The following is a 24,808-nucleotide window of genomic DNA, read 5'->3' on the forward strand; positions in this document are numbered from 1 at the left end:
GAAGTTAGTTTCCTGTGTGCGGGTCTCTGGCCTTTGCCTGCAGCTCCAGGAGCCTCAGAGCGCTGCCCTGTGTGGAGTGAGGCGTTTGAACACAGGTGTTCGTTGATCAGTTTGTTTCCTAATTTTTTAAGATGTTGTTTGTAAGTTTAAGTATCCCACCTAGCGGGCATATGTGGAACAAATAGTTCCTAGGTGATGTAATTCTATCAGATGTACAAAATTTGTTGCGTCGTGAATAGTAATTGGGAATGTATATCTGGATCCATTAGTTTATCAGAGTTGCAAAATGCTGGCATGTTGACTCTGTCCTTCTAAAAATTAATTAATTGGCTGAGATAATTCTTGTGCTTCTTAAGATTGTTAATTTGAAAGGCTCTGGAATCATGTAGGAGACCAGCCTTTAGGTTTGTCCGTGAGATTTCTCTAGATTAAATTAATTGAGGTGGGGAAACCCACGGTAAATGTGGGTGGCATTATTCCATGGATTGGAGGACATGTCTGCATGAAAAGGAGAGAGCAAATTGCACACCAGGATTCATCTGAAAGGATTCATCAAGGTCACAGTGTGGGAAGTCATGAGTGACTGGTGTCTATAGGCTCCCTTCAGTGTGGTCCCTAAGGAGAGAGGGCAGGATACAGGGATCTAAGAGTTCTGCCAGAGAGTACAGCAGCCTTCCCTTTCCTAGTGGTTGCTCACAAGGGGATGAAAGGAAGAAAAGAGAAAACTATCAGAGGACTCTCTGGAGAGGAAGGCAAAGAAGAGATGGAAGATATTCCAATATAGATGTTTGTTGTTGCCTCATAGAGTGGCAATAGGTAACCCCTAGACTGTCCTAAGCCATAAAAAAAAAAAGGCCTGATATTTTTGTATAGTTAATCCTGGCCCAAACATAAACTGGAAGATGGAATAAGGAGTATGAATCATAGTGCTGTTTGTTTGTAGGTGAAAAGGCATTTATTTATTCCTCCAGTTTTTCAGGCTGTCTTCTCCCAGGTGTAGACACTCACTAATTGCAGGTACAGGCCTTCAAGCAGTTTGGCCCTCACCCCAAGTATAGCCAGAGAGTATCTCAAGTTACCCAGGGGTAAAGGCAGATATTTTTGTTGGCTTGATCCTCTTTGATCGTGGCTTCTGGAAGCTGTGTGGCATGATCTTACAAAATATGAAGATATCGGAGGTTTACAATTCAGAGTCAAGTTTTGTCCCTGATAATCCTCTGGTGGGGCAAAAATCCTTACCTCCTTTTTCTCCTCAGTCTCAATACACAGCACAGCAAGCAACTGGATCCCTTCTCTCTCGCTTCTCTGCTTCTTCAGTTTTACAGTGGAATGAATGCCTTGTGTGAGGAAACTGTCATGTGCTCTGTCAACTCACTGAAGCTGGCTCCAGAGGTGAGATTTTCCCACAGACCCAAGCACGTATGTCTCACACTGTCCTCCAAACTCCCTGTTTTCTATCCCTCTTCTCTCCACTTTGTAGCAGGAGAGAGGAGAACAGCAAAGCAGCACTGGGATGAAAAGCACTCTGCCCTTGGAAACAGCTGAAAAGGCACTGTTTCCAAAAGAGGATACTGTTGTTTAACCCAGGATATAAAATGGCTGTGGTACCCAGAGCTAGAACTGACCTGCATTTCTGTTCCCTTTGGATTAGATTTCCTGGTACCAGAAAGCACCATGCGAGATTCCAGAGATGGGAGACAACCCACAGTCCTTCCCAGTTCTGACACCTGTGAACTGCATCAACCAGCATGGCATGACAACCCGGGTGCAGTTGTGACATGTGTACCTTGGACTAAATTGGACTCATTGGACTTAAGACCTGCTCAACAAGAGGGCAACCATGCTTGATATAGGAAACAAACTTAACTATTCAGTGCTAGTGAGGTCATTGTGATTGGTGGAGAATTTATAGCCACTAATTTGCTAAACCAGCATCATCCCTAACAACAATCTGTAAACATTTGTCCTTATGCCCACAGATAAGTGTGGTCCTCACTGCTCATCAAGGCAACTTCTCTTTGCAACATACGGAGACCACTACAGAAAAACACAATCAATCAATATGCAGAGTTGTAGAGCTCAGTCCCAATGGATACATGTATACAACACTTCCACATCTAAGGCTCAGGGGGAATTTAGTAAGAGGGGATGGGAAGATTGTAAGAGGCCGAGCATCAGGAAGTTTGTTGTGAGGTTGTGTCTCCTAGTGTGGTCAGAAGCTATGCCCATAAAGTCTCACTAACATGACTGCTCAAGAATGAACAATGAGGACACCAATGGCCAGACCAACATGGGCAGAGAAGAGCCCATGAGGCCTCAACCCCACATAAAAAACTACAGGCAACTGAGGGAAGCTGGGAATGGAGAGAGCACACCAGTCGCTTGTCCAGTATCAAATAGTCAGCCCTGAAAACATCCATACAAGTAACAGGGACTGAAGAAGTTATATTTAGAAGTATACATGTGTATATGTATGTACATATTTGCATGCAATAATAGTTAACGAAAAAAGAAGCCATGAATCGGTGGAGAGCAGGGATTGATATATTGGAAGGGTTCTGAGGGAGAAAAGGAAAGGAGAAATGTTATATTGTTTACCTTCCCTGGCCAGGGAGGCTAAATCTCTTCACAATAAAAGGTCTGTGAAAAGATCTATAAGGGATTACCAGTGGACTCCAGACTTAAGAGTGATGTGAACAAAGCACTTCCCACTTTTATTCTTAAAGGAAGAGAAACGTGAGGTGACTTTTACAGTTAACCTAAGCAAATAGAAGGGCACTGAGGGAATTCAGCTGGTGGTATGTCTTATCATCTTTGGTTATATGAACAGAGCCAAAAGTATCCCACCCAGGCCTTTTCCTTTTCCGTAGAGGTAATGTGTACATGCCATGCCGTTCCCTCCATGTCCTTGCTTTCAAGTGCATTCACTTATGGTTTATACATTTTTTTCCCTAGAAGCTACCTGGGGAAAAGAACATTCTGCACTCCATCCATATTTTACTGTTAAGTTTACAGCTTTTTTTTTTTAACATAGGCTCCTGATATTATAATCTCAGAAAGAATTACAAATGGCTAGTAAACTCTTTTTTTTTTTTTTTTTTGAGATACAACTCTCTACGTATTTCTTGACTGTCCTAGCACTCACCATGTGCAGACCAGGCTTGGCCTGCAACTCACAGATAGCCATTTTCCCCTGACTTCCATGTGCAGGGATTAAAGTTGTGCATCCCAATCAGCTAATAAACAGTTTGAAAAATATTCAATGTCCTTGGCTATGAAGGAAACACAGATTAAAACTACTTCAGGATTCCATCTCACTCCAGGCAGAATGGCTATGATCAGGAATACAAGTGACAAGCAATAGTGATGTGGATTTACGGAAAAGAACACTCTTATGCACTGTGGGTGGAGGCATAAACTAGTACAGACACTATGAAATCAGGCTGGACTCACAAACGTCCCCCACAGGCTCCCATAGTTGAACACTTGGTCCCCATTTGGTGACAGACACTGTTTAGGGAAACTGTAAAAGGTAGAACCTTGTTGGAGGATGTACGTAACAAAGGATGAACTTTGAGCATGAATGGCCTTGCTTCACTTCCAGCTCATCCTCTCTGCTTTATTTTTGCTTTTGAAGATAAAACTGTAAGTCAATATAAATTCTTTCATAAGCTGTTATTAGTCAGAGTAGCTTCCCAGAGCTAGTGAGGTCATGGACCTTAGAAAAGAATCTACCAGCACAACTTTTCTAGATTAGCATAATTCCTTACTACACTTGAAATCTTATCCTTATATCCACAGATAAGTGAAGCTACTATCCCTCATCTCAGACTCTTCTCTTTACAAAAAATGTGGAGACCATCACAGGAAACCACAACTGGACACAATGCGGAAATAAACCAGTGGGTCATGGGGAGACCAGTACCAACGGATACATCTACATCACAGCTGTGTCTCTGAACAGGTACCAATATGGAAGCGAGGTTGTGAAAGCTAAAATACCAGGAAGTTTGCTCTGCAACAGTTTCTCCTAAAAATGACTATATAAACAAGACCGGGACAATGGCAGTATCAATGGACATGTTGATGTAGAACACCCCTAGACAAAGGACTCCAGGCACCTAATGACTGCTGAGAGGAGAATTAGTTTCTCCCAGGGTTGAACCCCTTATTCAATGTCTAATGCAGAGTGGTCAGCCCTGAAACTGTATACACACAAATAGCAAAAATATATTCTACAAGTTGTGTCTTAGAGTTTTTATTGCTGTGAAGAAACACCATGACCATGATGACTCTTATAAAGGAAAACATTTAACTGGGTGGCTTACAGTTTCAGAGTTTATCATCATGAGGAGATTGGTGGCATGTAGGCAGACATAGTGTTGGAGAGGTAGCTGATAGTTCAGCATCTTGTGTAGGCAACAGGAAGTGGTCTGTCTCACTTGCATGGATTGAGCATATATGAGACCTCAAAGTCCAACTCCACAGTGACACACTTCCTCCAACAAGGTCCTACTTATTCCAACAAAACTACACCTCCTAATAGTGCCACTCCCTAGGAGCTTATGGGGGCCAGTTACATTCAAACTACGGAGTTCCACTCCCTGCCTCCCAAAAGCTTGTAAAAATATCATAATACAAAATGCATTTAGACCAACTTCAAAAGTTCCCATAGTCTATCACAGCATCAACAATGTTTCCAAGTCCAAGATTCACCCTTCTGACGTTCATGCAATCTCCTAACAGTAATCCCCTATAAAATCAACATCAAAGAATAGATTACATAATTAAAACATATAATGCCATAGGATATACATTAGCATTCCAAAATGTAGGGAAGGTGGTAGAGTGAGGAAACACCGGACAAAAGCAAGACCAAAACCAGATGGGCAAACTTCCAAACTCTCTATCTCCGTGTCCGATGTCAAAATGCTCTTCAGATCTCTTAACTGCTTTTAGCTTTGTTGACGGCAACATACTTCTTTTTCTTGGGCTGGTTTCACTGCCTGTTTGCAGCTTTCCTCAGCAGGTATCCCATTGTTAGGTGTGACATCTTTTGTTCCACATTGCTATGCACAGTGCAGCAGTGTGGGTGCACTGAACAGGGGTGTGGACATATGCATTGTGACAATGTGACTTAGATTCATTTTGTATAGACCCTGGAGTGGCTCTGCTGGACAGTATGACAGCTTTAGTGTTTTGTTGTTGTTAACCTCCTGTGATGGTTGATCTTCCTCTCCCACTGGCTACATTTGGAATCACCTGGGAGCCACACCTCTGGGTGTGTCTGTGAGGCTGTCTCCAGAGAGGGTAAACTGAGCAGGGGAGACCCACCCTGAATCTGCTCAGCACCATCTCATGAGCTAGGTTTTCAGACTGCTTCAAAAGTGAAGTGAAGTGGATGCTGAGCACCAGGATTCATCTGCTTTCTGACCAAAGAGACAATGTGATCAGCCACTTCAGACACCTGCACCACTCCTTCCCCACCAGGATGGACTAAACCATTAAACAGAAGCCCAAATATACCATCCTCACTCAAGTTCCTTTCTCAGATATTTGGTCAAAGAATTGAGGAAAGTCACCAACAGCCCTCCATATTGATTCCCATGGCAGCTGCACCAGTTCCCATTCTGATCAGCAGAGGAAGAACTCACTTCCACCTCCTCCCTGAAGATTTTGTTTCCTTAATATGACAGTTCTGACTATGATGAGATAGTATCACCATACAATTTTTATTTATATTTCCAGTGGATTGTGGTATTTGCCCTTTTTTTCCAAATGTTTATGGAGTTTTTGTAAATTATAGTTGTATTTCTTCAATTCACTTGTCCATTTATTAATTGGAAGATTTTTTTGATATTCAAGTTTTGAAGTTCATTACAGAGCCTAGATATTAATCTGCGGACTGATCTTCTCCCATTTGCCAGGCTGTCTCTTTATGCTGGGGATTACTTCCTTGCTATTGGAGCATGATTTTTAATTTTTGGAGGCCTATTTGTTGAGTTCTTGGAATATATTGTGTACTGGATTTCTTCTCAGAATGTTCTTGCATATGCCCATATATTGAGCTGTTTTCTGTAGCTTTTTCTCTAGTGGTTTCAGGTCTCCCCTTAGGGTCTTTGTCTAATTTGAACTGCACTTTTGGTTGGAGGAGAGATGAGAATCTAATTTCATCCTCTATGTGTGAATATCCAGAACCACTTACTCAAAAAATATCATTTTCCCCAATGTATGTTTTTGGCATCTTTGTCAAAAGTATGTTGGGGCCTGGAAGGATGGCTCAATGGTTAGGAGAACTTTCTGCACTGACATAGGATACAGGTTTGCTTCCCAGTATCCAATCTGTCAACTCACAACCACCAGTAAGTAGCTCTAGCTCCAGGGGATCCAAAGTCCTCTTCTGTCCTCCAAGGGCACTCCCATTCACTGCCATACACCTGGACACAGACATATAAATAAAAAACAAAAATCTTGTTACAGATCAAGGTGGCTGCAAGCTGTGTGGCTTCAATTCTGTGTCCTCTGTCTATTCCATTGGTCTACTTTTCTGTTTTCTGATAGTACCATGCTGTTCCTGCCACTTAGAACCAAGTCTTGAGATCAAATATTCTGATAACCCGCAGTGTTTTTTCCTGCTTTGGATTATTTTTTTCCCTAGGGTCTTTTTAGCCATCATATGCATTGTAGATTTTTTTCTCTTGCTTTGTGAAGAATATTATTGAATTTTCATAGGTATTACCAAGATCACTAGATAGATTTTGACAAAACAGTTTCTTTTATTCATGTCAATCCAAAAGCATGCGAAATTTTCTGTTTTCTAAAACCTTAATTTTTTCTTATATTTTTGGTTGTAGAGATCATGTACCTTCAATGGTAGGGATTATTTAAAAAAAAAAACAAACTTTTAAAAGCGGATGGGGTCCCCACCTCCTGATTTCGACAGTATCCAGAGTTTGATTACCGCGACCCTCACAGCTGGAGCACGAAATCTGGGGAAGGACACCAAGGTTAAACAGCACTCTAGACACCCAGTTTCAGTTCATCAGGGAAGCAGCTCTCTTTATTCATACCAACATGGGCTTATATACACCTCTAACAGCAGGGGTCAAGGAATGGAGGCAAGCCAGACACTGTTTTCCAAACAGGAAAAACTACAGGGGAACTGATCCCCAGCACCCTCCGGAACCCAACCGTACATTTTTCACACAAACGACTTAACTGGGACAGGACAAAAAAGGGCATTTAAAATTAAGGCAGCAAACTTACTGCTGCCGACATTTGATTTTCAAATAGAATCAGGAAGGATTCAAATTTCAGGTAATTGAAGTAAGTTGTGAAAATTTAGGAGAAAGGAATCTAGACATGGTAGCTTTTAAGGCCAAAACTCAGGAGGTAGAGACAGGCAGATCTCTGAGTTGAGGCCATGCTGGACAGCAGAGAAGTCCTGTCTCAAAAGCAAACAATCAAAAAGTTAGGAGAGAGGCTGAGGGATGGCTCAGCAGTTCAGAGCACTGCCTGCCCTCCTGGAGGACCTGGGTTCCACTCCCAGCACCTACATGATGACTCATAACTACCTATAAGTGAAAGGCACGATTCAACATGAACGCATACAGCTTGCTACTGTCTGTTACCCTAACACTAACCTCAACCTAAATATCCCTAAGGCCACCTAAGCATGGCCTTTTCTATACTGACATGTACCTAGGCACTTGTAAGTGGGTCCTCTGTGTGCCCTTGTGTGGGTATGAGGACATGGGCACAGGGCCTTTTTGTTCCTTCACCTCTGGTGACAGAGGTATGGGGTTTCTCAGGTATAGGGAATCTGTGATCATATACAAAAGATGACACACTAGGAAATCAACACCAGAATGATCTACAGGGAGGAGGTTTTGAACAGTGGGAAGACCCTAAGAGAAAATGACTTTTTTCCTGGAATGCATGTGGTATAGAGGTAATGGTTGGGAAACCTCTTCTGCCTTCTTGAAGTTGAGGGTCTGGCTGGAGCCAGGCTTCCCAGGTCAGGGTGTGGCATGGGCATATGGACACCACTGTGGTGGTATTTTACTTGTACTGAAATGTGATTTTAATTGTATGTTAATAAATAAAGTTGTCTGGGGGTCAGAGCTATTAGAGCCATAACAAGTGCATGGCGGCGGTGGCGCACACCTTTAAGGACCTGGATGGCGGTACATTCAGGCAGTGACGAGGCAGTCACATGTTTGGGTTTACAACCAATGAGAAGGCAGAACAGCTAGACTGTATAAAGACACACACAGGAAGTAGGTCCCCTTTTTCGGAGAGCTCTCTTGGCTGAAGAGGATCCCTGAATGAGGAAGGGTGAGGCTCTTAGCTCTGACCTCTTGGCTTTCTTCTCTGAATCCGCTCTGTGTTTCTTATTTAATAAGACCGTTGGTTACATCTACACACCACTGTGTCCCATTGTACACATGGAAAGGCAGGAGAGAAGATGGCAGCCCTGGTCAGCCCTAGAGAAAGCCTATGTGGAGGAAGTGCTGGCTGGAGGGCCCCAGGAAGTGACCTCACTTCCTTAGTATTATTACAGATGGAACTCAGGCTCCTGGTTACCAGGTAACCAGCCATCAACAGCAGCCTCAACTGACTCACTTGTCTGGAGGCACTAGAACAGTAAAGATGTTCTCTTGCTTCAGGCGTTGTGGTTGCTCAGGCCACCGAAAACCAAAGCTTCCTGGCCGGTTCCGACGTGTGCTGCGAAGGATTTGTGGACACCTCTGTCCATTTTCCCGTAGGGAAAATGAGGTAACACAGGTCAGCCTGCAGCCAGGAGACTTTTTGGTCCCCCTGATCCACTGCAGTTCCTGAATGGGTCTGTGTTCCTGTGAGAACACTGAGAAACATCTTTTATGCTCGCTTTTCACTTCAGTGTGTGGTAATGGGTTGTTATTGTCTCTGAGATTTCACATTTAAACCCTCCTTCCTTCCTTGGTCTTTCCTCAGGATATCAGGAATCAGGAAGATGACCCCATATTTCATCCACGGAGCCCAACCTATATGAAAGACCTTATCAATCATATACCAAAAGCCGTTAAGGATGGGAATTACCTATTTATATTTATAGTATTGGCTGTCTACCCTAAGTTTGTGACCACCTGGGAGATGCTGGACTTAATTATGGACACGTGAGTGGCTACACACAAGTCAGGCTCTCAAGCCCCCTGTTTGATTTTAGAATGTCTCTACCCTTCTCTGGGACTGTATGCTCTCACAGAACAAGTATTATTGTACCCTGGCATCATTGGTCCTGGGCCTGGACCTTCAAGATGACATGGCCAGAGATAGGGGTAGGGGAGACAACACTAGATTGTCATTCACTTTTCCCAAGAAGTGTCAAACACTATCCTTTCTTATCCTTTGAGCAGAGCCTTTTTCCCATTTGTATAAAAGGTTCTAGACACTATCTAGGTTTGATGGGACTAACAGAAGCAGATAAGGGTCCCTGGGACCACCCAAGAAATCCTGTAACAACAACAACAAAAAAAAAACCAAGAAGGAGAAGCTTAGGTTACCCATTGTGTGACGATCCTTGAGAGCTGTGACCAGAGGCTCATTCCCAGACCCTAACCATGGAAGTCAGAACATTGCAAGGAGCCCTGAGGACTCTCATCCCCTTCCTGGCTTCTATTTCTCTACCTGATTCAAGTAGCTCCTTCTAGATCCCTTGGTGGGTTGGGGACACATGGCCTTAGTGGTGACACCCTCATGAAATGCCACAGGTATGGACCTTTGCAGCCAGACTGTATGGAGGATCAGGAAAAAAAGAGGTGAGTTGGCTTGGGTGACGAGGGAGGTAAGAGCCCCTCTACACAGTGGGATGTCTGGGGTGGCTAGGGTTGAGGACTGAGCTGTTACCAGTCACCCTGCTCTTGGGATTCCCACTAGAGGGATGGTAGTGGGAATCATGTGCAGAGACTTCACGTGCAGGTGGAGAAAAACAGAAATCTCCATTGGTCTCCTTGGTCCTGAGGAGCACAGGGATTGGCGGAAGCTAAAGGGCCCTAGGGGAAACCATCCCCACTACAGCCCAGCCCAGTCTGCCCAGTCCCTCCTCCAAGGACAGAAAGTGTCTCGAGCCCTGTCCATACAGCTCTACACTCCTGACCACCATGCCCAGCAGCACGTGGACTGGGCAGCCTTTTCCTCATCTAAGGGACACTGCTGTGCTGGTGAAGTGAGGCCAGGCTTCTGACTCTACTTCCCTCCAACCTGGTCCTCCCTGCAGTGCCTTATTATCCTTCCTGTCCATATGGAGAATAAAACACCCCCGGGACTTCAGTCGGTCTCCAAACCTTGCCGTGGCCAAGAGGCTCGTGAAATATCTGTGGCCCGATGAGCCTGCAAAAGACTTCACTCTCCAAGGGGAGGCGCTGGAGGAGCAGGACTGTAAAATGGGTGAGGAGGCCTGGGGTAGGTGCCTAGGAAGGCTGAGGTAATTTCGAGGATGGGTTATACCAGGGAATTGTCCAGATATCCCGCCTGGAACCAGAGCTGGACACCTGTCGGGCGAGATGTCCTGTTGTGGGGAGAGGGGACTGGGGATTTTCTGACATGAACAGACCTTGTGTAACCAGCAAGGCCATCTCTGGGAAGCTCACCCCATCATGGAAACTTCTAGGGCACTTCCACTAATGGTCCATCTCTTTCTGCCTTAGATGATGGACTCCTCAGGGAAATAATTCCAGAGGCACCCGTGCAGGATGCATTAGAGATGGTGGAGACTCCACATCTGGGACCAACTTCTGTGGCAGGGCCCCAGGAATTTCTGAAAACCCAAGATGACACAGACCTGGCCCTTGGGGAACCAACCGTGCCAGAAGCTGGACCAGTGCCACTTCAAACTCCAGATCAGCCTCTGCCCACTGATGCACAGCCACCTCTAGAAGTGGCTGCAGGTGTTCCACATACTGAGCGGCTCTTTCTAGTTTCTGTTGTGCAGCTGGGTGCACCAGAGCCCTTTTTCCCTCTGCCTGATGTTGACATAGATTGAGATTGTTTATCACCTGCCGAGATCCACCCAGGACCAGCTGTCCTTCCCGTCTTTAGAGAAAGTATCTCCTTTCGTTTTGTTTAAAACTTTTTATTCTTGTTTTCAAAGTTAATATTAATATTGCCTTTAGTTATATTTAATTATTTTCCTTGTTTTTTCAATATTAATATTTATTAATAAGCATTAAGTATGCCTAATTCTTTTCATTGTTTTCATGTTAATATCACCTTTAATTTTGTTTATTTCTTTTTTATTAATGGTTTCATTGTTAATATTTCCTTTAATTTTCTTTAGTACTTTTTTCATTGTTTTCAATGTTAATATTGCCTTAATTATGCTTAATTCTTTTTATTGTTGTGTTCATTGTTAATATTGCCTTTCATTTTGTTTAATTCTTTTTATTATTCTCTTCATTGTCACTATCTCTTTAAATTTTGTCTAATTCTTTTTTTATTGTTGTTTTCATTTTTAGTATCTCCCTGAATTTTGTTTAACATTTTTTAGGGTGTGATCATTTATTTGTTACCCTTAAAGACTTATTTCTGACTGGACTCAGACTCACAAGTAGAAGCTCTGAGAGGACAGCCTACGTCTCTTGGCGACCTGGTCCTGGCGCTTTACTTGGGCGTCCTTCATTCTCTTGCCAAAAGTTCATCACATTCTGCAGCCTTCTCCTTGTTTTCCTTTGTCTGTTGTTTCTTTAGAGCAGCAATATGACAGCCTTTGTGTTGCAGGACATGAGGAGTGACAGGATGTTGAATCTTGAGTGCTTTGGTCCTGGGCTTTTTCTTTGTTTAATGGCTTTCTGACCATGTATTTTTGGCGGACATCATCTTCCTTAAAGAGATTAAAAAGCTTTCAGATTCTGCTAGCTCTTTAAGGTCCCAAATGACGAGGCACAGTAGTATCTGTCCATCCAGGAATACCCTCCTCTCCTTTTTTTTTTTTCTTCCAATAACCAAATTAGGAACACTGAAATTGGCTTCCATGATGAATCCTCAAACAGACTTGTGCTTCCTCTCTCTGTTCTCCTTGGTCTATAACAAGAACGGCCCTTACTCAACAGCAGGTGCACTCTGCCATGGGTCAAAATGCCTTGCTTCATGGGAAAACTTTTTCATTCCTGCCAATGATTCGGACCTCATACCCCTTCCACTCTTCACCCAGAGCATCAGCAGCTACTTCTGTGGCCATGGACTTCTCACAGAACATACGAAGCTTGTGTTCATCATCCACTTCAATGAGTTTCTGACAGCTGGTGGCAGGGAAGGAGATATTCAGCTTCATCTTGACACAGCCAACCGCCTAGGAGGTGCCACATAAAAGAGCTGTTTAACTCCTTTTTACGGTGTTCTCAATGTGGGTTGTTATCTAGACTTTAATATTAATAAAAATTTGTTTACTCATTTTATGGTTCAGGGGCATCGTGTCTATTCCCCATGTGCTACAATCTACTCATGTCTACCTGTGTATGGCAACTCTGAGGCAAACATGTGGATCATGGAAGGAGAACCCTTGAAGGCCATCTTAGAAGCAGGGAAAAGCAAGCAGCTCATGTGGCAGAAAAAGGGCAAATACCAACAATGGTGAGGAATATATGATTGTGAACTGGCAGTCTTCTGCTCAGATCTCCCTAATACTTAGGGACATAGATTCTGAGTTCAGATAGAGCAGGGCTCAAGCTCAGAGGTCTTCACTTTCTCCATGGGCTTCTGCTCTGTCAAAATGGTCTGCAGGGCCATGCAGAGAAAAATGATGTCAACTTAACTATAATGGTGCTCCCCGTTCTCACCAACCCTGAGCCCAGAGCTGTGTATACACACTCAGTGTATGTTGTGACACTTGTCACACCCCAATGAATATGTTTAAACAGATGGTTATCATAAAGAAGTGCCAGGTTTTCCCAGAATTCTGGGGGTCATCAACACATGACAGAGTTGAGTCCATGGAAAATTTTCACATTTGTCTGTGGGGAATGGATTGCATGCCATCTTATGTTCACTATGTCCAGGAAACCCTCCAAAGGACAAAACTAGAGGTCACCATCAAAAATGGCTCAGTGTAGTCCTCATCCTGAGCATATGCGATGCCACCTACCATTTAGAGGACACTGAGTGGTATCAGTGGGCAGCTCATTTCAGCTATGATATATGGGAAACCCCCCCCCACACACCACATCACTGTCCACCTAGGCATTTGACTTTGAAGAGGTTATATACATCAGGCTAGTCCATGTCTAATCAAAAAGTGAGCTGTTAGCTCAGTGATGGTGGCTCAAACCTTTAATCCCAGCACTCGGGAGGCAGAGGCAAGTGGATCCTTTGAGTTTGATGCCAGCCTGGTCTACAGAGCGAGTTTCAGGTCAGCCAAGGCAACACAGAGAAATCCTAGCTCATAGAACAACAACAACAAAAAGCTAGCTGTTCATGTCATCTAGTCTCCAGAGCTAGGGTGTACAATGACTCTGGGAACGAGAGATCCAGGGCTGCATTAGACAGGTTGAGAGAAAACTCATCCATTTTGCAGGATGGGGACAGGCTTTCCTGTTGAACTATGGTGGCCTATCCAGCACAGAGAACAGAGAGGGGCAGTAGCCAGAAATGATGGCAGCAGTGGTCTAGCTGTCATCCCTACTCATGGAGAAAGTGAACTAGTTCATTAGTAATATGTGCAAAAAGAATCTACAGAACATAATCAGAGCTAGTAAGTTAGTTCAAGAAAATCACAAAGGACACACCAGCACACATCACAAGAAATGAACTCACCATTTAACTGCACACCAGCCATGTCCAGGGAGGACATCAGATAAGAGCATCGACTCAAAAGCACATCACAGGAGAGTAAGTAGATGCAGCCATTCAAACAGCCATCAATGCTGTTACTGCCTTGTCCCCTGCTCTCCACAGTGTACCTAACGTTCCCTCCAGAAGACTTCAAAGAAATGTAAACAATGGGTAAGAAATTGAACATGCAGCTTAAAAACCAAGAAAGCCAAGAGATGCAGAAATGGCAGTTCATGAGTTAAAGGACCATAACTTTTTAAGTTGGTGACATGGGAATCATTCTGCACACTCCACATGATTACTGTGGTAGACAACAGTGGGAATGCTTATGTCAATGTCCCTAGGCGGTTTCAAAGTACCCACAGGACAATCCAGATCGGGGATAGGGAGATTCTGTCAGTATGCTGCCTGCTAAGAAAACACAGGGACCAGAGTCTGGATCTCCAGTATTTACATAAAAAATGCTATGGTCATGTGCAGATGATGCCCAATGTGCTGTGTTGCCTTTTATGGTGATTATTGTTGTTTTCAACTTGATACAGGTAGGGTCAATTGTTAGAGGAAATAATAGTTGAGAAAATGTCTCTATCAGATTGGCCTGGAGGTAAGTCTGTGGAGCATTTTCTTTATTACTGAATGCTTTATATGAGAAGGTTCAGCTCACTGTGGGCAGTGCCACTCATGCACTGGTGTTTTGGGGTGCTATAAGAAAGCAAGTTGGGCAAGCCATGGGGAGCAAGGCAGTCAACAGTCTTCCCTCATGGCCTCTGCTTCAGTTCCTACCTCCAGGTTCCTGTCTGCATTTCTGTCCTGACTTCCCTTCATGATGGACTGTAACCTGTAAAGAAATAAATGCATGCTTTCCCAAAGTTGTTTTTGTTCACTGTTCTATCACAGCAAGAGAAAAGAAAACTAAGACACCCTAGGTGACAGCAGGTCTCCAGAGCTCACTGGTCAGCAGTCTTGTCAATTGGTGAGCACTGCATTCAGTGAGAAAATGTGGTTCAATGAAAACTAGGAGTAGAGGGAATAAGGAAGACTCAAACTCCTGCTTCCACCCACATGGACACCACATGAACACAAACACACATGTTCACACATACACAAGGATACACCACACATACACAAGGCTACACACACTCACTCCACACCTGTGAATGGACACATACACACACATAGACCACACATACACATACTTACATGTGTGTGTACGCACACACACACACACACCAAAACACGTGTATGGATACAAACATACCCCCCCCCCTCACACACACACATACACACAGAGAGAAAACAAAACAACTAGATCATGGCCAATTTCAATCCCACCTCAAGCAGCTATTACCAGCTAAGTGGGATCAACTGTCAAGAAGACAGCCAAAAGGATCAATGGAGCTGAAGCAAGAGTGCAGAAACTGAGAGAATGGTCCTGGGGTGCAGTGTTGACACAGGGTCTCACTGTGTAGTACCGGCTCACTTGGTGTTCACCTTGAAGTCTGTGCTGGTCTTCATCTCCAGATCTCCAGGTTGGATGGTCCTTTCACAAGGGTCACTTAAGACCATCAGAAAACACATATATTTACATTAAGATCCACAACAATAACAAATTTAGGGTTATGAAGTACCAATGAAAATACTATTATGGCCAGGTTTACCACAGCATGAGGAACTAAACTAAAGGGTCACAGCATCAGGAAGGTGGAGAACCACTGCTTTACATGGTAGGATTACAGGTGTGCACCACCATACCTAGAAAAATCCATTTATTCTTCTGGTGGAATGTTCTCCATCATGAGAGCTGCTTCTACCATTAGTGACTTGGCCCTGCATAAAGCTGTGGACACTTGGGTTAAAAGACTAGACAGAGGCCATGGGCTCCACACAGCCAATGAGAACAGAAGGTCTGAGAGCAAGAAAGGGTTAATGAAGAGATGATGGGACCCAAGACCAGGCTCCAAAGATCAAGTGGCAGTGATAATCAAAACGTCAAGTGGGTTGCTGAGATGTATGTGAGGTTTTACTTCTCTGTCTTGTGAGACCTCTCAGGTAAAAGTGCAACTTAAAGCCAGAAGAAGACTCCTTCCCTTCACCCCACCCAAGGTTACAGAAGTGTAAACACCTGGTGGGGGAGGTGACCCTGACCTAGCTGGCTACCTGCAAATAATATTAGGTTTGGGGACCCAGGAAATGGAGGATTGGAAGCCCAGCAAATTTCCAAGCCATTTCTGATCCCTTTTCTGGACATTTACAGGCTCTGTTTAAGAGATCAATGACAGTTCTCACAGTTTATAAAGAAAGAAACACCATTCCTGACAGCAAACAGTTCTCTAAAATGGTGTCTCACAACACAATAGAGTGTATTGACCTGGGTAGCATAAAGTGTCAACTTGTCACAGCTAGAGTCATCTGAGGGGAGACCCTCCAATGTAGGATTGGCCTAGATCAGATGGGCCTCTGGATATGTCTGTGAGGGACTCTTTGGTTGTAGGTTGATGTAGGAGGGCTCAGCCCACTGGGGGAGGTACCATTCCTAGGCATGTGGAAATCAGCTGTATAAGAAACCTAGCTGGGTATAAGCCAGCCGGCAAGTCGAGAGTAAGCAGCTTTCTATATGAGCCTTGCTCTAATTTTTGCTTGTGAAATGTGATCCTTTAATGGAAGTAATGCTATGTGTGCCAGCAAGCAGATGCACCTTCAGATCCTGCTTTGACTACACTCAGTGTTGGACTGTAACCTTCAGTCCTAAGATGAATAGATGCTTTCCCCCCTTAAGATGCTTTTGGTCAGAGGTTTGCAGATTTTCTTTTTCTGTTTTCAGTCACAGCAAGAGAAGTGCAAGTGGAATATGTACAGGGCTGAATTGAAAGCAGATGAAAATTCCTCTGGCACTCTAGGAAAGCAGCATTCAGCATCTGCCATTCCAAAGCAAAGGTCACAAAGAGAAACATCCAGACCCAAGGCAGCTTTCGTTGAAACTCTGGTTCTTGGCACCATAGATTCTCTCTCAGTGGATACTCAACAGGCCTTACAGAAAAAAGAGCCCCTTTCATCTCAGGAGAGAGGTAAACCCATAGAAGCTATGAAGACAGTGAGGTATCAGTGAGTGTTCCCACCAGAGCCACACACAGAACTCACTTAAACAGGGAAACAGTGAGCTTCATCCCCTGATATTATTATTTTAAGTGTACGGGTGCTTTGTCTACAGGTAAGTCTGTGCACCACATGCATGATTGGTGCCCAGGGAGGACAGAAGGCACTGGATGCCCAGGACTACAGTTAGAGGTAGTTATGAGCCATCATGTAGGTGCTGGGAGTGGAATCCAGGTCCTCAAGGAGGGCAGGCAGTGCTCTGAACTGCTGAGCCATCTCTCAGCCTCTCTCCTAACTTTTTGATTGTTTGCTCTTGAGACAGGGCTTCTCTGCAGACCAGCATGGCCTCAATCCAGAGATCTGCCTGTCTCTACCTCCTGAGTGCTGGCCTTAAGGGCCACCATGTCTGGATATCTTTCTCCTAGGTTTTCACAACTTACTTCAATTGCCTGAAATTTGAATTCTTCCTGATTCTATTTGGAAATCAAACTCTGTGGATACTGTCGAAATCAGGAGGTGGGGACCCCATCCACTTTTAAAAGTTTTTTTTTAAAAAATAATAGCTACCTATGAAGGCACATGATAGTTATAAAAAAGTAAAAAGAAATTAAAGTTTTAGAAAACAGAAAATTTCTCATACTTTTGGATTGACATGATTAAAAGATGAAACTGTCTATACTGTCAAAATCTATCTATTGATCTTGGTAATTCTTGTGAAAATTCCATTGATATTGCTCACACAAAAAGAGAGAAAAAAACTATAATTCATATAATGGTAAAAAGACCCTAAAAAATAATCCAAAGCAGGAAAAAAAACACTGCGGGTTATCAGAATATTTGATCTCAAGACTTGGTTCTAAGTGGCAGGAACAGCATGGCACTGTCAGAAAACAGAAGAGTAGACCAGTGGAATAGACAGAGGACACAGAATTGAAGCCACACAGCTTGTAGCCACCTTGGTCTGTAACAAGATTTTTGTTTTTTATTTATATGTCTGTGTCCAGGTGTATGGCAGTGAATGGGAGTGCCCTTGGAGGACAGAAGAGGACTTTGGATCCCCTGGAGCTAGAGCTACTTACTGGTGGTTGTGAGTTGACAGATTGGATACTGGGAAGCAAACCTGTATCCTATGTCAGTGCAGAAAGTTCTCCTAACCATTGAGCCATCCTTCCAGGCCAAAACATACTTTTGACAAAGATGCCAAAAACATACATTGGGGAAAATGATATTTTTTGAGTAAGTAGTTCTGGATATTCACACATAGAGGATGAAATTAGATTCTCATCTCTCCTCCAACCAAAAGTGCAGTTCAAATTAGACAAAGACCCTAAGGTGAGACCTGAAACCACTAGAGAAAAAGCTACAGAAAACAGCTCAATATATGGGCATATGCAAGAACATTCTGAGAAGAAATCCAGTACACAATATATTCCAAGAACTCAACAAATAGGCCTCCAAAAATTAAGAATCATGCTCCAATAGCAAGGAAGCAATCCCCAGCATAAAGAGACAGCCTGGCAAATGGGAGAAGATCAGTCCATAGATTAATATCTAGGCTCTGTAATGAATTTCAAAACTTGAATATCAAAAAAATCTTCCAATTAATAAATGGACAAGTGAATTGAAGAAATACAACTATAATTTACAGAAACTCCATAAACATTTGAAAAAAGGGTGAATACCACAATCCACTCGAAAATACAAATTAAAATTGTGTGGTGATACTATCTCATCATAGTCAGAACTGTCATATTAAGGAAACAAAAGCTTCCAGGGAGGAGGTGGAAGAGAGCTCTTATACTCTGCTGGTCAGAATGGGAACTGGTGCAGCTGCCATGGGAATCAATATGGAGGGCTGTTGGTGACTTTCCTCAATTCTTTGACCAAATATCTGAGAAAGGAACTTGAGTGAGGATGGTATATTTATTTGGGCTCCTGTTTAAGAGTTCAGTCCATCCTGATGGGGAAGGAGTGGTGCAGGTGTCTCAAGTGGTTGATCACATTGTCTCTTTGGTCAGAAAGCAGATGAATCCTGGTGCTCAGCATCCACTTCAATTTTGAAGCAGTCAGGAACCCCATCTCATGAGAAGGTGCTGCCCAGACTCAGGGTGGGTCTCCCCTGCTCAGTTTACCCTCTCTGGAGACAGCCTCACACATACACACCCAGAGGTGTGGCTCTCAGGTGATTCCAAATGTATCCAGTCTGAGAGGAAGATCAATCATCACAGGAGGTTAACAATAACAAAGCACTAAAGCTGTCATACTGTCCAGCGGAGCCACTCCAGGGTCTATACAAAATGAATCTAAGTCACATTGTCACAATGCATACATCCACACCCCCGTTCAGTGCACCCACACTGCTGCACTGTTCACAGCACTGTGGAACAAAAGATGTCACACCTAACAATGGGATACCTGCTGAGGAAAGCTGCAAACAGGGAGTGGAACCAGCCCAAGAGAAAGAAGTATGTTGCCGTCAACAAAGCTAAAAGCAGTTAAGAGATCTGAAGAGCATTTTGACATCGGACACGGAGATAGAGAGTGTGGAGTTTGCCCATCTGGTTATTGGTCTTGCTTTTGTCCAGTGTTTCCTCACTCTACTCCCTTCCCTACATTTTGGAATGCTAATGTATATTTATGTCATTATGTATTTTAAGTAAGTAATCTATTCTTTGATGTTGATTTTATAGGGGATTACTGTTAGGAGATTGCATGAACCTCAGAAGGGTGAGTCTTGGACTTGGAAACATTGTTGATACTGTGATAGACTATGGGAACTTTTGAAGTTGGACTAAATGCATTTTGTATTATGATATTTTTACAAGCTTTTGGGGGGCAGGGAGTGGAACTCCGTAGTTTGAATGTAACTGGCCCCCATTAGCTCCTAGGGAGTGGCACTACTAGGAAGTGTGGCTTTGGTGGAATAGGTATGGCCTTGTTGGAGGAAGTGTGTCACTGTGGAGTTGGGCTTTGAGGTCTCATATATGCTCAATCCATGAAAGTGAGACAGACCACTTCCTGTTGCCTGCACAAGATGCTGAACTATCAGCTACCTCTCCAACACCATGTCTGCCTACAGGCCACCAATCTCCTCATGATGATAAACTCTGAAACTGTAAGCCACCCAGTTAAATGTTTTCCTTTATAAGAGTCATCATGGTCATGGTGTTTCTTCACAGCAATAAAAACTCTAAGACACAACTTGTAGAATACATTTTTGCTATTTGTGTGTATACAGTTTCAGGGCTGACCACTCTGCATTAGACATTGAATAAGGGGTTCAACCCTGGGAGAAACTAATTCTCCTCTCAGCAGTCATTAGGTGCCTGGGTCCTTTGTCTAGGGGTGTTCTACATCAACATGTCCATTGATACTGCCATTGTCCCGGTCTTGTTTATATAGTCATTTTTAGGAGAAACTGTTGCAGAGCAAACTTCCTGGTATTTTAGCTTTCACAACCTCGCTTCCATATTGGTACCTGTTCAGAGACACAGCTGTGATGTAGATGTATCCGTTGGTACTGGTCTCCCCATGACCCACTGGTTTATTTCCGCATTGTGTCCAGTTGTGGTTTCCTGTGATGGTCTCCACATTTTTTGTAAAGGGAAGAGTCTGAGATGAGGGATAGTAGCTTCACTTATCTGTGGATATAAGGATAAGATTTCAAGTGTAGAAAGGAATTATGCTAGTCTAGAAAAGTTGTGCTGGTAGATTCTTTTCTAAGGTCCATGACCTCACTAGCTCTGGGAAGCTACTCTGACTAATAACAGCTTATGAAAGAATTTATATTGACTTACAGTTTTATCTTCAAAAGCAAAAATAAAGCAGAGAGGATGAGCTGGAAGTGAAGCAAGGCCATTCGTGCTCAAAGTTCATCCTTTGTTACGTACATCCACCAACAAGGTTCTACCTTTTACAGTTTCCCTACACAGTGTCACCAAATGGGGACCAAGTGTTCAACTATGGGAGCCTGTGGGGGACGTTCGTGAGTCCAGCCTGATTTCATAGTGTCTGTACTAGTTTATGCCTCCACCCACAGCGCATAAGAGTGTTCTTTTCCGTAAATCCACATCACTATTGCTTGTCACTTGTATTCCTGATCATAGCCATTCTGCCTGGAGTGAGATGGAATCCTGAAGTAGTTTTAATCTGTGTTTCCTTCATAGCCAAGGACATTGAATATTTTTCAAACTGTTTATTAGCTGATTGGGATGCACAACTTTAATCCCTGCACATGGAAGCCAGGGGAAAGTGGCTATCTGTGAGTTGCAGGCCACGGCTGGTCTGCACATGGTGAGTGCTAGGACAGTCAAGAAGTTCGTAGAGAGACTGTATCTCAAAAAAAAAAAAAAAAAAAAAAAAGAGAGAGTTTACTAGCCATTTGTAATTCTTTCTGAGATTATAATATCAGGAGCCTATGTTTAAAAAAAAATCTGTAAACTTAATAGTAAAATATGGATGGAGTGCAGAATGTTCTTTTCCCCAGGTAGCTTTCTAGAAAAAAAAATGTATAAACCATAAGTGAATGCACTTGAAAGCAAGGACATGAGGGAACGGCATGGCATGTACACATTACCTCTACGGAAAAGGAAAAGGCCTGGGTGGGATACTCTTGGCTCCGTTCATATGACCAAAGATGATAAGACATACCACCAGCTGAATTCCCTCAGTGCCCTTCTATTTGCTTAGGTTAACTGTAAAAGTCACCTCACATTTCTCTTGCTTTAAGAATAAAAGTGTGGGGCTGGAGAGATGGCTCAGAGGTTAAGAGCACTGGCTGTTCTTCCAGAGGTCCTGAGTTCAATTCCCAGCAACCACATGGTGGCTCACAACTATCTGTAATGAGATCTGGTGCCCTCTTCTGGCCTGCAGACATACATGTGGGCAGAACATTGTATACATAATAAATAAATAAAAATCTTTAAAAAAAAAAAGAATAAAAGTGGGAAGTGCTTTGTTCACATCACTCTTAAGTCTGGAGTCCCCTGGTAATCCCTTATAGATCTTTTCACAGACCTATATTGTGAAGAGATTTAGCCTCCCTGGCCAGGGAAGGTAAACAATATAACATTTCTCCTTTCCTTTTCTCCCTCAGAACCCTTCCAATATATCAATCCCTGCTCTCCACCGATTCATGGCTTCTTTTTTCATTAACTATTATTGCATGCAAATATGTACATACATATACACATGTATATTTCTAAATATAGCTACTTCAGTCCCTGTTACTTGTATGGATGTTTTCAGGGCTGACTATTTGGTACTGGACAAGCGACTGGTGTGCTCTCTCCATTCCCAGCTTCCCTCAGTTGCCTGTAGTTTTTTATGTGGGGTTGAGGCCTCATGGGCTCTTCTCCGCCCATGTTGGTCTGGCCATTGGTGTCCTCATTGTTCATTCTTAAGCAGTCATGTTAGTGAGACTTTATGGGCATAGCTTCTGACCACACTAGGAGACACAACCTCACAACAAACTTCCTGATGCTCGGCCTCTTACAATCTTCCCATCCCCTCTTACTAAATTACCCCTGAGCCTTAGATATGGAAGTGTTGTATACATGTATCCATTGGGACTGAGCTCTACAACTCTGCATATTGATTGATTGTGTTTTTCTGTAGTGGTCTCCATATGTTGCAAAGAGAAGTTGCCTTGATGAGCAGTGAGGACCACACTTATCTGTGGGCATAAGGACAAATGTTTACAGATTGTTGTTAGGGATGATGCTGGTTTAGCAAATTAGTGTCTGTAAATTCTCCACCAATAACCATGACCTCACTAGCACTGAATAGTTAGGTTTGTTTCCTATATCAAGCATGGTTGCCCTCTTGTTGAGCAGGTCTTAAGTCCAATGAATCCAATTTAGTCCAAGGTACACATGTCACAACTGCACCCGGGTTGTCATGCCATGCTGGTTGATGCAGTTCACAGGTGTCAGAGCTGGGAAGGACTGTGGGTTGTCTCCCATCTCTGGAATCTCGCATGGTGCTTTCTGGTACCAGGAAATCTAATCCAAAGGGAACAGAAATGCAGGTCAGTTCTAGCTCTGGGTACCACAGCCATTTTATATCCTGGGTTAAACAACAGTATCCTCTTTTGGAAACAGTGCCTTTTCAGCTGTTTCCAAGGGCAGAGTGCTTTTCATCCCAGTGCTGCTTTGCTCTTCTCCTCTCTCCTGCTACAAAGTAGAGAGAAGAGGGATGGAAAACAGGGAGTTTGGAGGACACTGTGAGACATACGTGCTTGGGTCTGTGGGAAAATCTCACCTCTGGAGCCAGCTTCAGTGAGTTGACAGAGCACAGGACAGTTTCCTAACACAAGGCATTCATTCCACTGTAAAACTGAAGAAGCAGAGAAGCGAGAGAGAAGGAATCCAGTTGCTTGCTGTGCTGTGTATTGAGACTGAGGAGACAAAGGAGGTAAGGATTTTTGCCCCACCAGAGGATTATCAGGGACAAAACTTGACTCTGAATTGTAAACGTCCGATATCTTCATATTTTGTAAGATCATGCCACACAGCTTCCAGAAGCCACGATCAAAGAGGATCAAGCCAACAAAAATATCTGCCTTTACCCCTGGGTAACTTGAGATACTCTCTGGCTATACTTGGGGTGAGGGCCAAACTGCTTGAAGGCCTGTACCTGCAATTAGTGTGTGTCTACACCTGGGAGAAGACAGCCTGAAAAACTGGAGGAATAAATAAATGCCTTTTCACCTACAAACAAACAGCACTATGATTCATACTCCTTATTCCATCTTCCAGTTTATGTTTGGGCCAGAATTAACTATAGAAAAATATCAGGCCTTTTTTTTTTTATGGCTTAGGACAGTCTAGGGGTTACCTATTGCCACTCTGTGAGGCAACAACAAACATCTATATTGGAATATCTTCCATCTCTTCTTTGCCTTCCTCTCCAGAGAGTCCTCTGATAGTTTCCTCTTTTCTTCCTTTCATCCCCTTGTGAGCAACCACTAGGAAAGGGAAGGCTGCTGTACTCTCTGGCAGAACTCTTAGATCCCTGTATCCTGCCCTCTCTCCTTAGGGACCACACTGAAGGGAGCCTATAGACACCAGTCACTCATGACTTCCCACACTGTGACCTTGATGAATCCTTTCAGATGAATCCTGGTGTGCAATTTGCTCTCTCCTTTTCATGCAGACATGTCCTCCAATCCATGGAATAATGCCACCCACATTTACCGTGGGTTTCCCCACCTCAATTAATTTAATCTAGAGAAATCTCACGGACAAACCTAAAGGCTGGTCTCCTACATGATTCCAGAGCCTTTCAAATTAACAATCTTAAGAAGCACAAGAATTATCTCAGCCAATTAATTAATTTTTAGAAGGACAGAGTCAACATGCCAGCATTTTGCAACTCTGATAAACTAATGGATCCAGATATACATTCCCAATTACTATTCACGACGCAACAAATTTTGTACATCTGACAGAATTACATCACCTAGGAACTATTTGTTCCACATATGCCCGCTAGTTGGGACATCTTAAAAAATTAGGAAACAAACTGATCAACGAACACCTGTGTTCAAACGCCTCACTCCACACAGGGCAGCGCTCTGAGGCTCCTGGAGCTGCAGGCAAAGGCCAGAGACCCGCACACAGGAAACTAACTTCCTCCTGGAGGCTGAGGAGGAAGAGGAAGTGCCTCTTCCATGTAACCTTGGAAACCTGGGGAGGCATTCTCGGGAGGCTTTCCCTTAGCACCACCCTTAATCTGCTCTGGCAGCCTCAGAGGCGGAGCACCCCGGACTCCTACATAGCAGCGGTGACCCGGGGTCATTTTGACGATGGAGGTAACGGTGGTGGGGCAGGGAGCTAACGGTGGTGTCGCTCTGCCCCTTTGGTCTGCATCACTCAAGGAGGGGGAGGGAACGGCCAGCAGGCTGTCC

The 24,808-nt window shown here is 43.6% G+C and overlaps 1 protein-coding gene and 2 long non-coding RNA genes across 6 annotated transcripts; 1 reads left to right on the forward strand and 2 right to left on the reverse strand.

Annotated features, from left to right (window-relative positions):
* The first annotated feature begins 2 nt into the window (after positions 1 to 2).
* LOC128120313 (uncharacterized) lies at positions 3 to 11,239 on the forward strand. 4 transcript variants are annotated; one of them, XM_052754147.1, is made up of 7 exons: positions 21 to 97; positions 1,257 to 1,392; positions 3,802 to 3,964; positions 8,977 to 9,158; positions 9,753 to 9,800; positions 10,259 to 10,428; positions 10,689 to 11,239. In XM_052754147.1, exons 4-7 carry the CDS (start codon positions 9,031 to 9,033, stop codon positions 11,021 to 11,023), a joined length of 681 nt encoding a protein of 226 aa, XP_052610107.1. In that variant the 5' UTR covers positions 21 to 97; positions 1,257 to 1,392; positions 3,802 to 3,964; positions 8,977 to 9,030; the 3' UTR covers positions 11,024 to 11,239. The 4 variants fall into 4 exon arrangements, 3 of the variants coding, with proteins under 3 accessions (XP_052610107.1, XP_052610106.1, XP_052610105.1); XM_052754146.1 differs by lacking the exon at positions 21 to 97 and having other exon boundaries at positions 105 to 1,392; XM_052754145.1 differs by lacking the exons at positions 21 to 97; positions 1,257 to 1,392 and having other exon boundaries at positions 3,090 to 3,964.
* Positions 11,240 to 17,855: 6,616 nt separating this feature from the next.
* LOC128120316 (uncharacterized) lies at positions 17,856 to 21,233 on the reverse strand. The gene is made up of 2 exons (XR_008221843.1): positions 20,378 to 21,233; positions 17,856 to 19,102 (listed from the first exon to the last, which is right to left on the reverse strand). It is a non-coding gene; the product is annotated as an uncharacterized LOC128120316 (long non-coding RNA).
* Positions 21,234 to 21,281: 48 nt separating this feature from the next.
* Positions 21,282 to 24,530, reverse strand: LOC128120315 (uncharacterized). Its single transcript, XR_008221842.1, has 3 exons — positions 24,439 to 24,530; positions 23,161 to 23,296; positions 21,282 to 22,901 (listed from the first exon to the last, which is right to left on the reverse strand). It is a non-coding gene; the product is annotated as an uncharacterized LOC128120315 (long non-coding RNA).
* Positions 24,531 to 24,808: the final 278 nt, after the last annotated feature.

Source organism: Peromyscus californicus, unplaced genomic scaffold, assembly GCF_007827085.1.
Source record: "Peromyscus californicus insignis strain IS unplaced genomic scaffold, ASM782708v3 Scaffold_2__1_contigs__length_46816999, whole genome shotgun sequence".
NCBI lineage: Eukaryota > Metazoa > Chordata > Mammalia > Rodentia > Cricetidae > Peromyscus > Peromyscus californicus.

Excerpts from the sequence above, each read along its gene's own strand:
- LOC128120313 (XM_052754147.1), top strand. The coding sequence starts at position 9,031 with ATGAAAGACCTTATCAATCATATACCAAAAGCCGTTAAGGATGGGAAT. Across the intron at positions 9,801-10,258 it reads GAGGATCAGGAAAAAAAGAG|TGCCTTATTATCCTTCCTGT; the intron begins GTGAGTTGGCTT and ends TCCTCCCTGCAG. Across the intron at positions 10,429-10,688 it reads GGAGCAGGACTGTAAAATGG|ATGATGGACTCCTCAGGGAA; the intron begins GTGAGGAGGCCT and ends TTTCTGCCTTAG.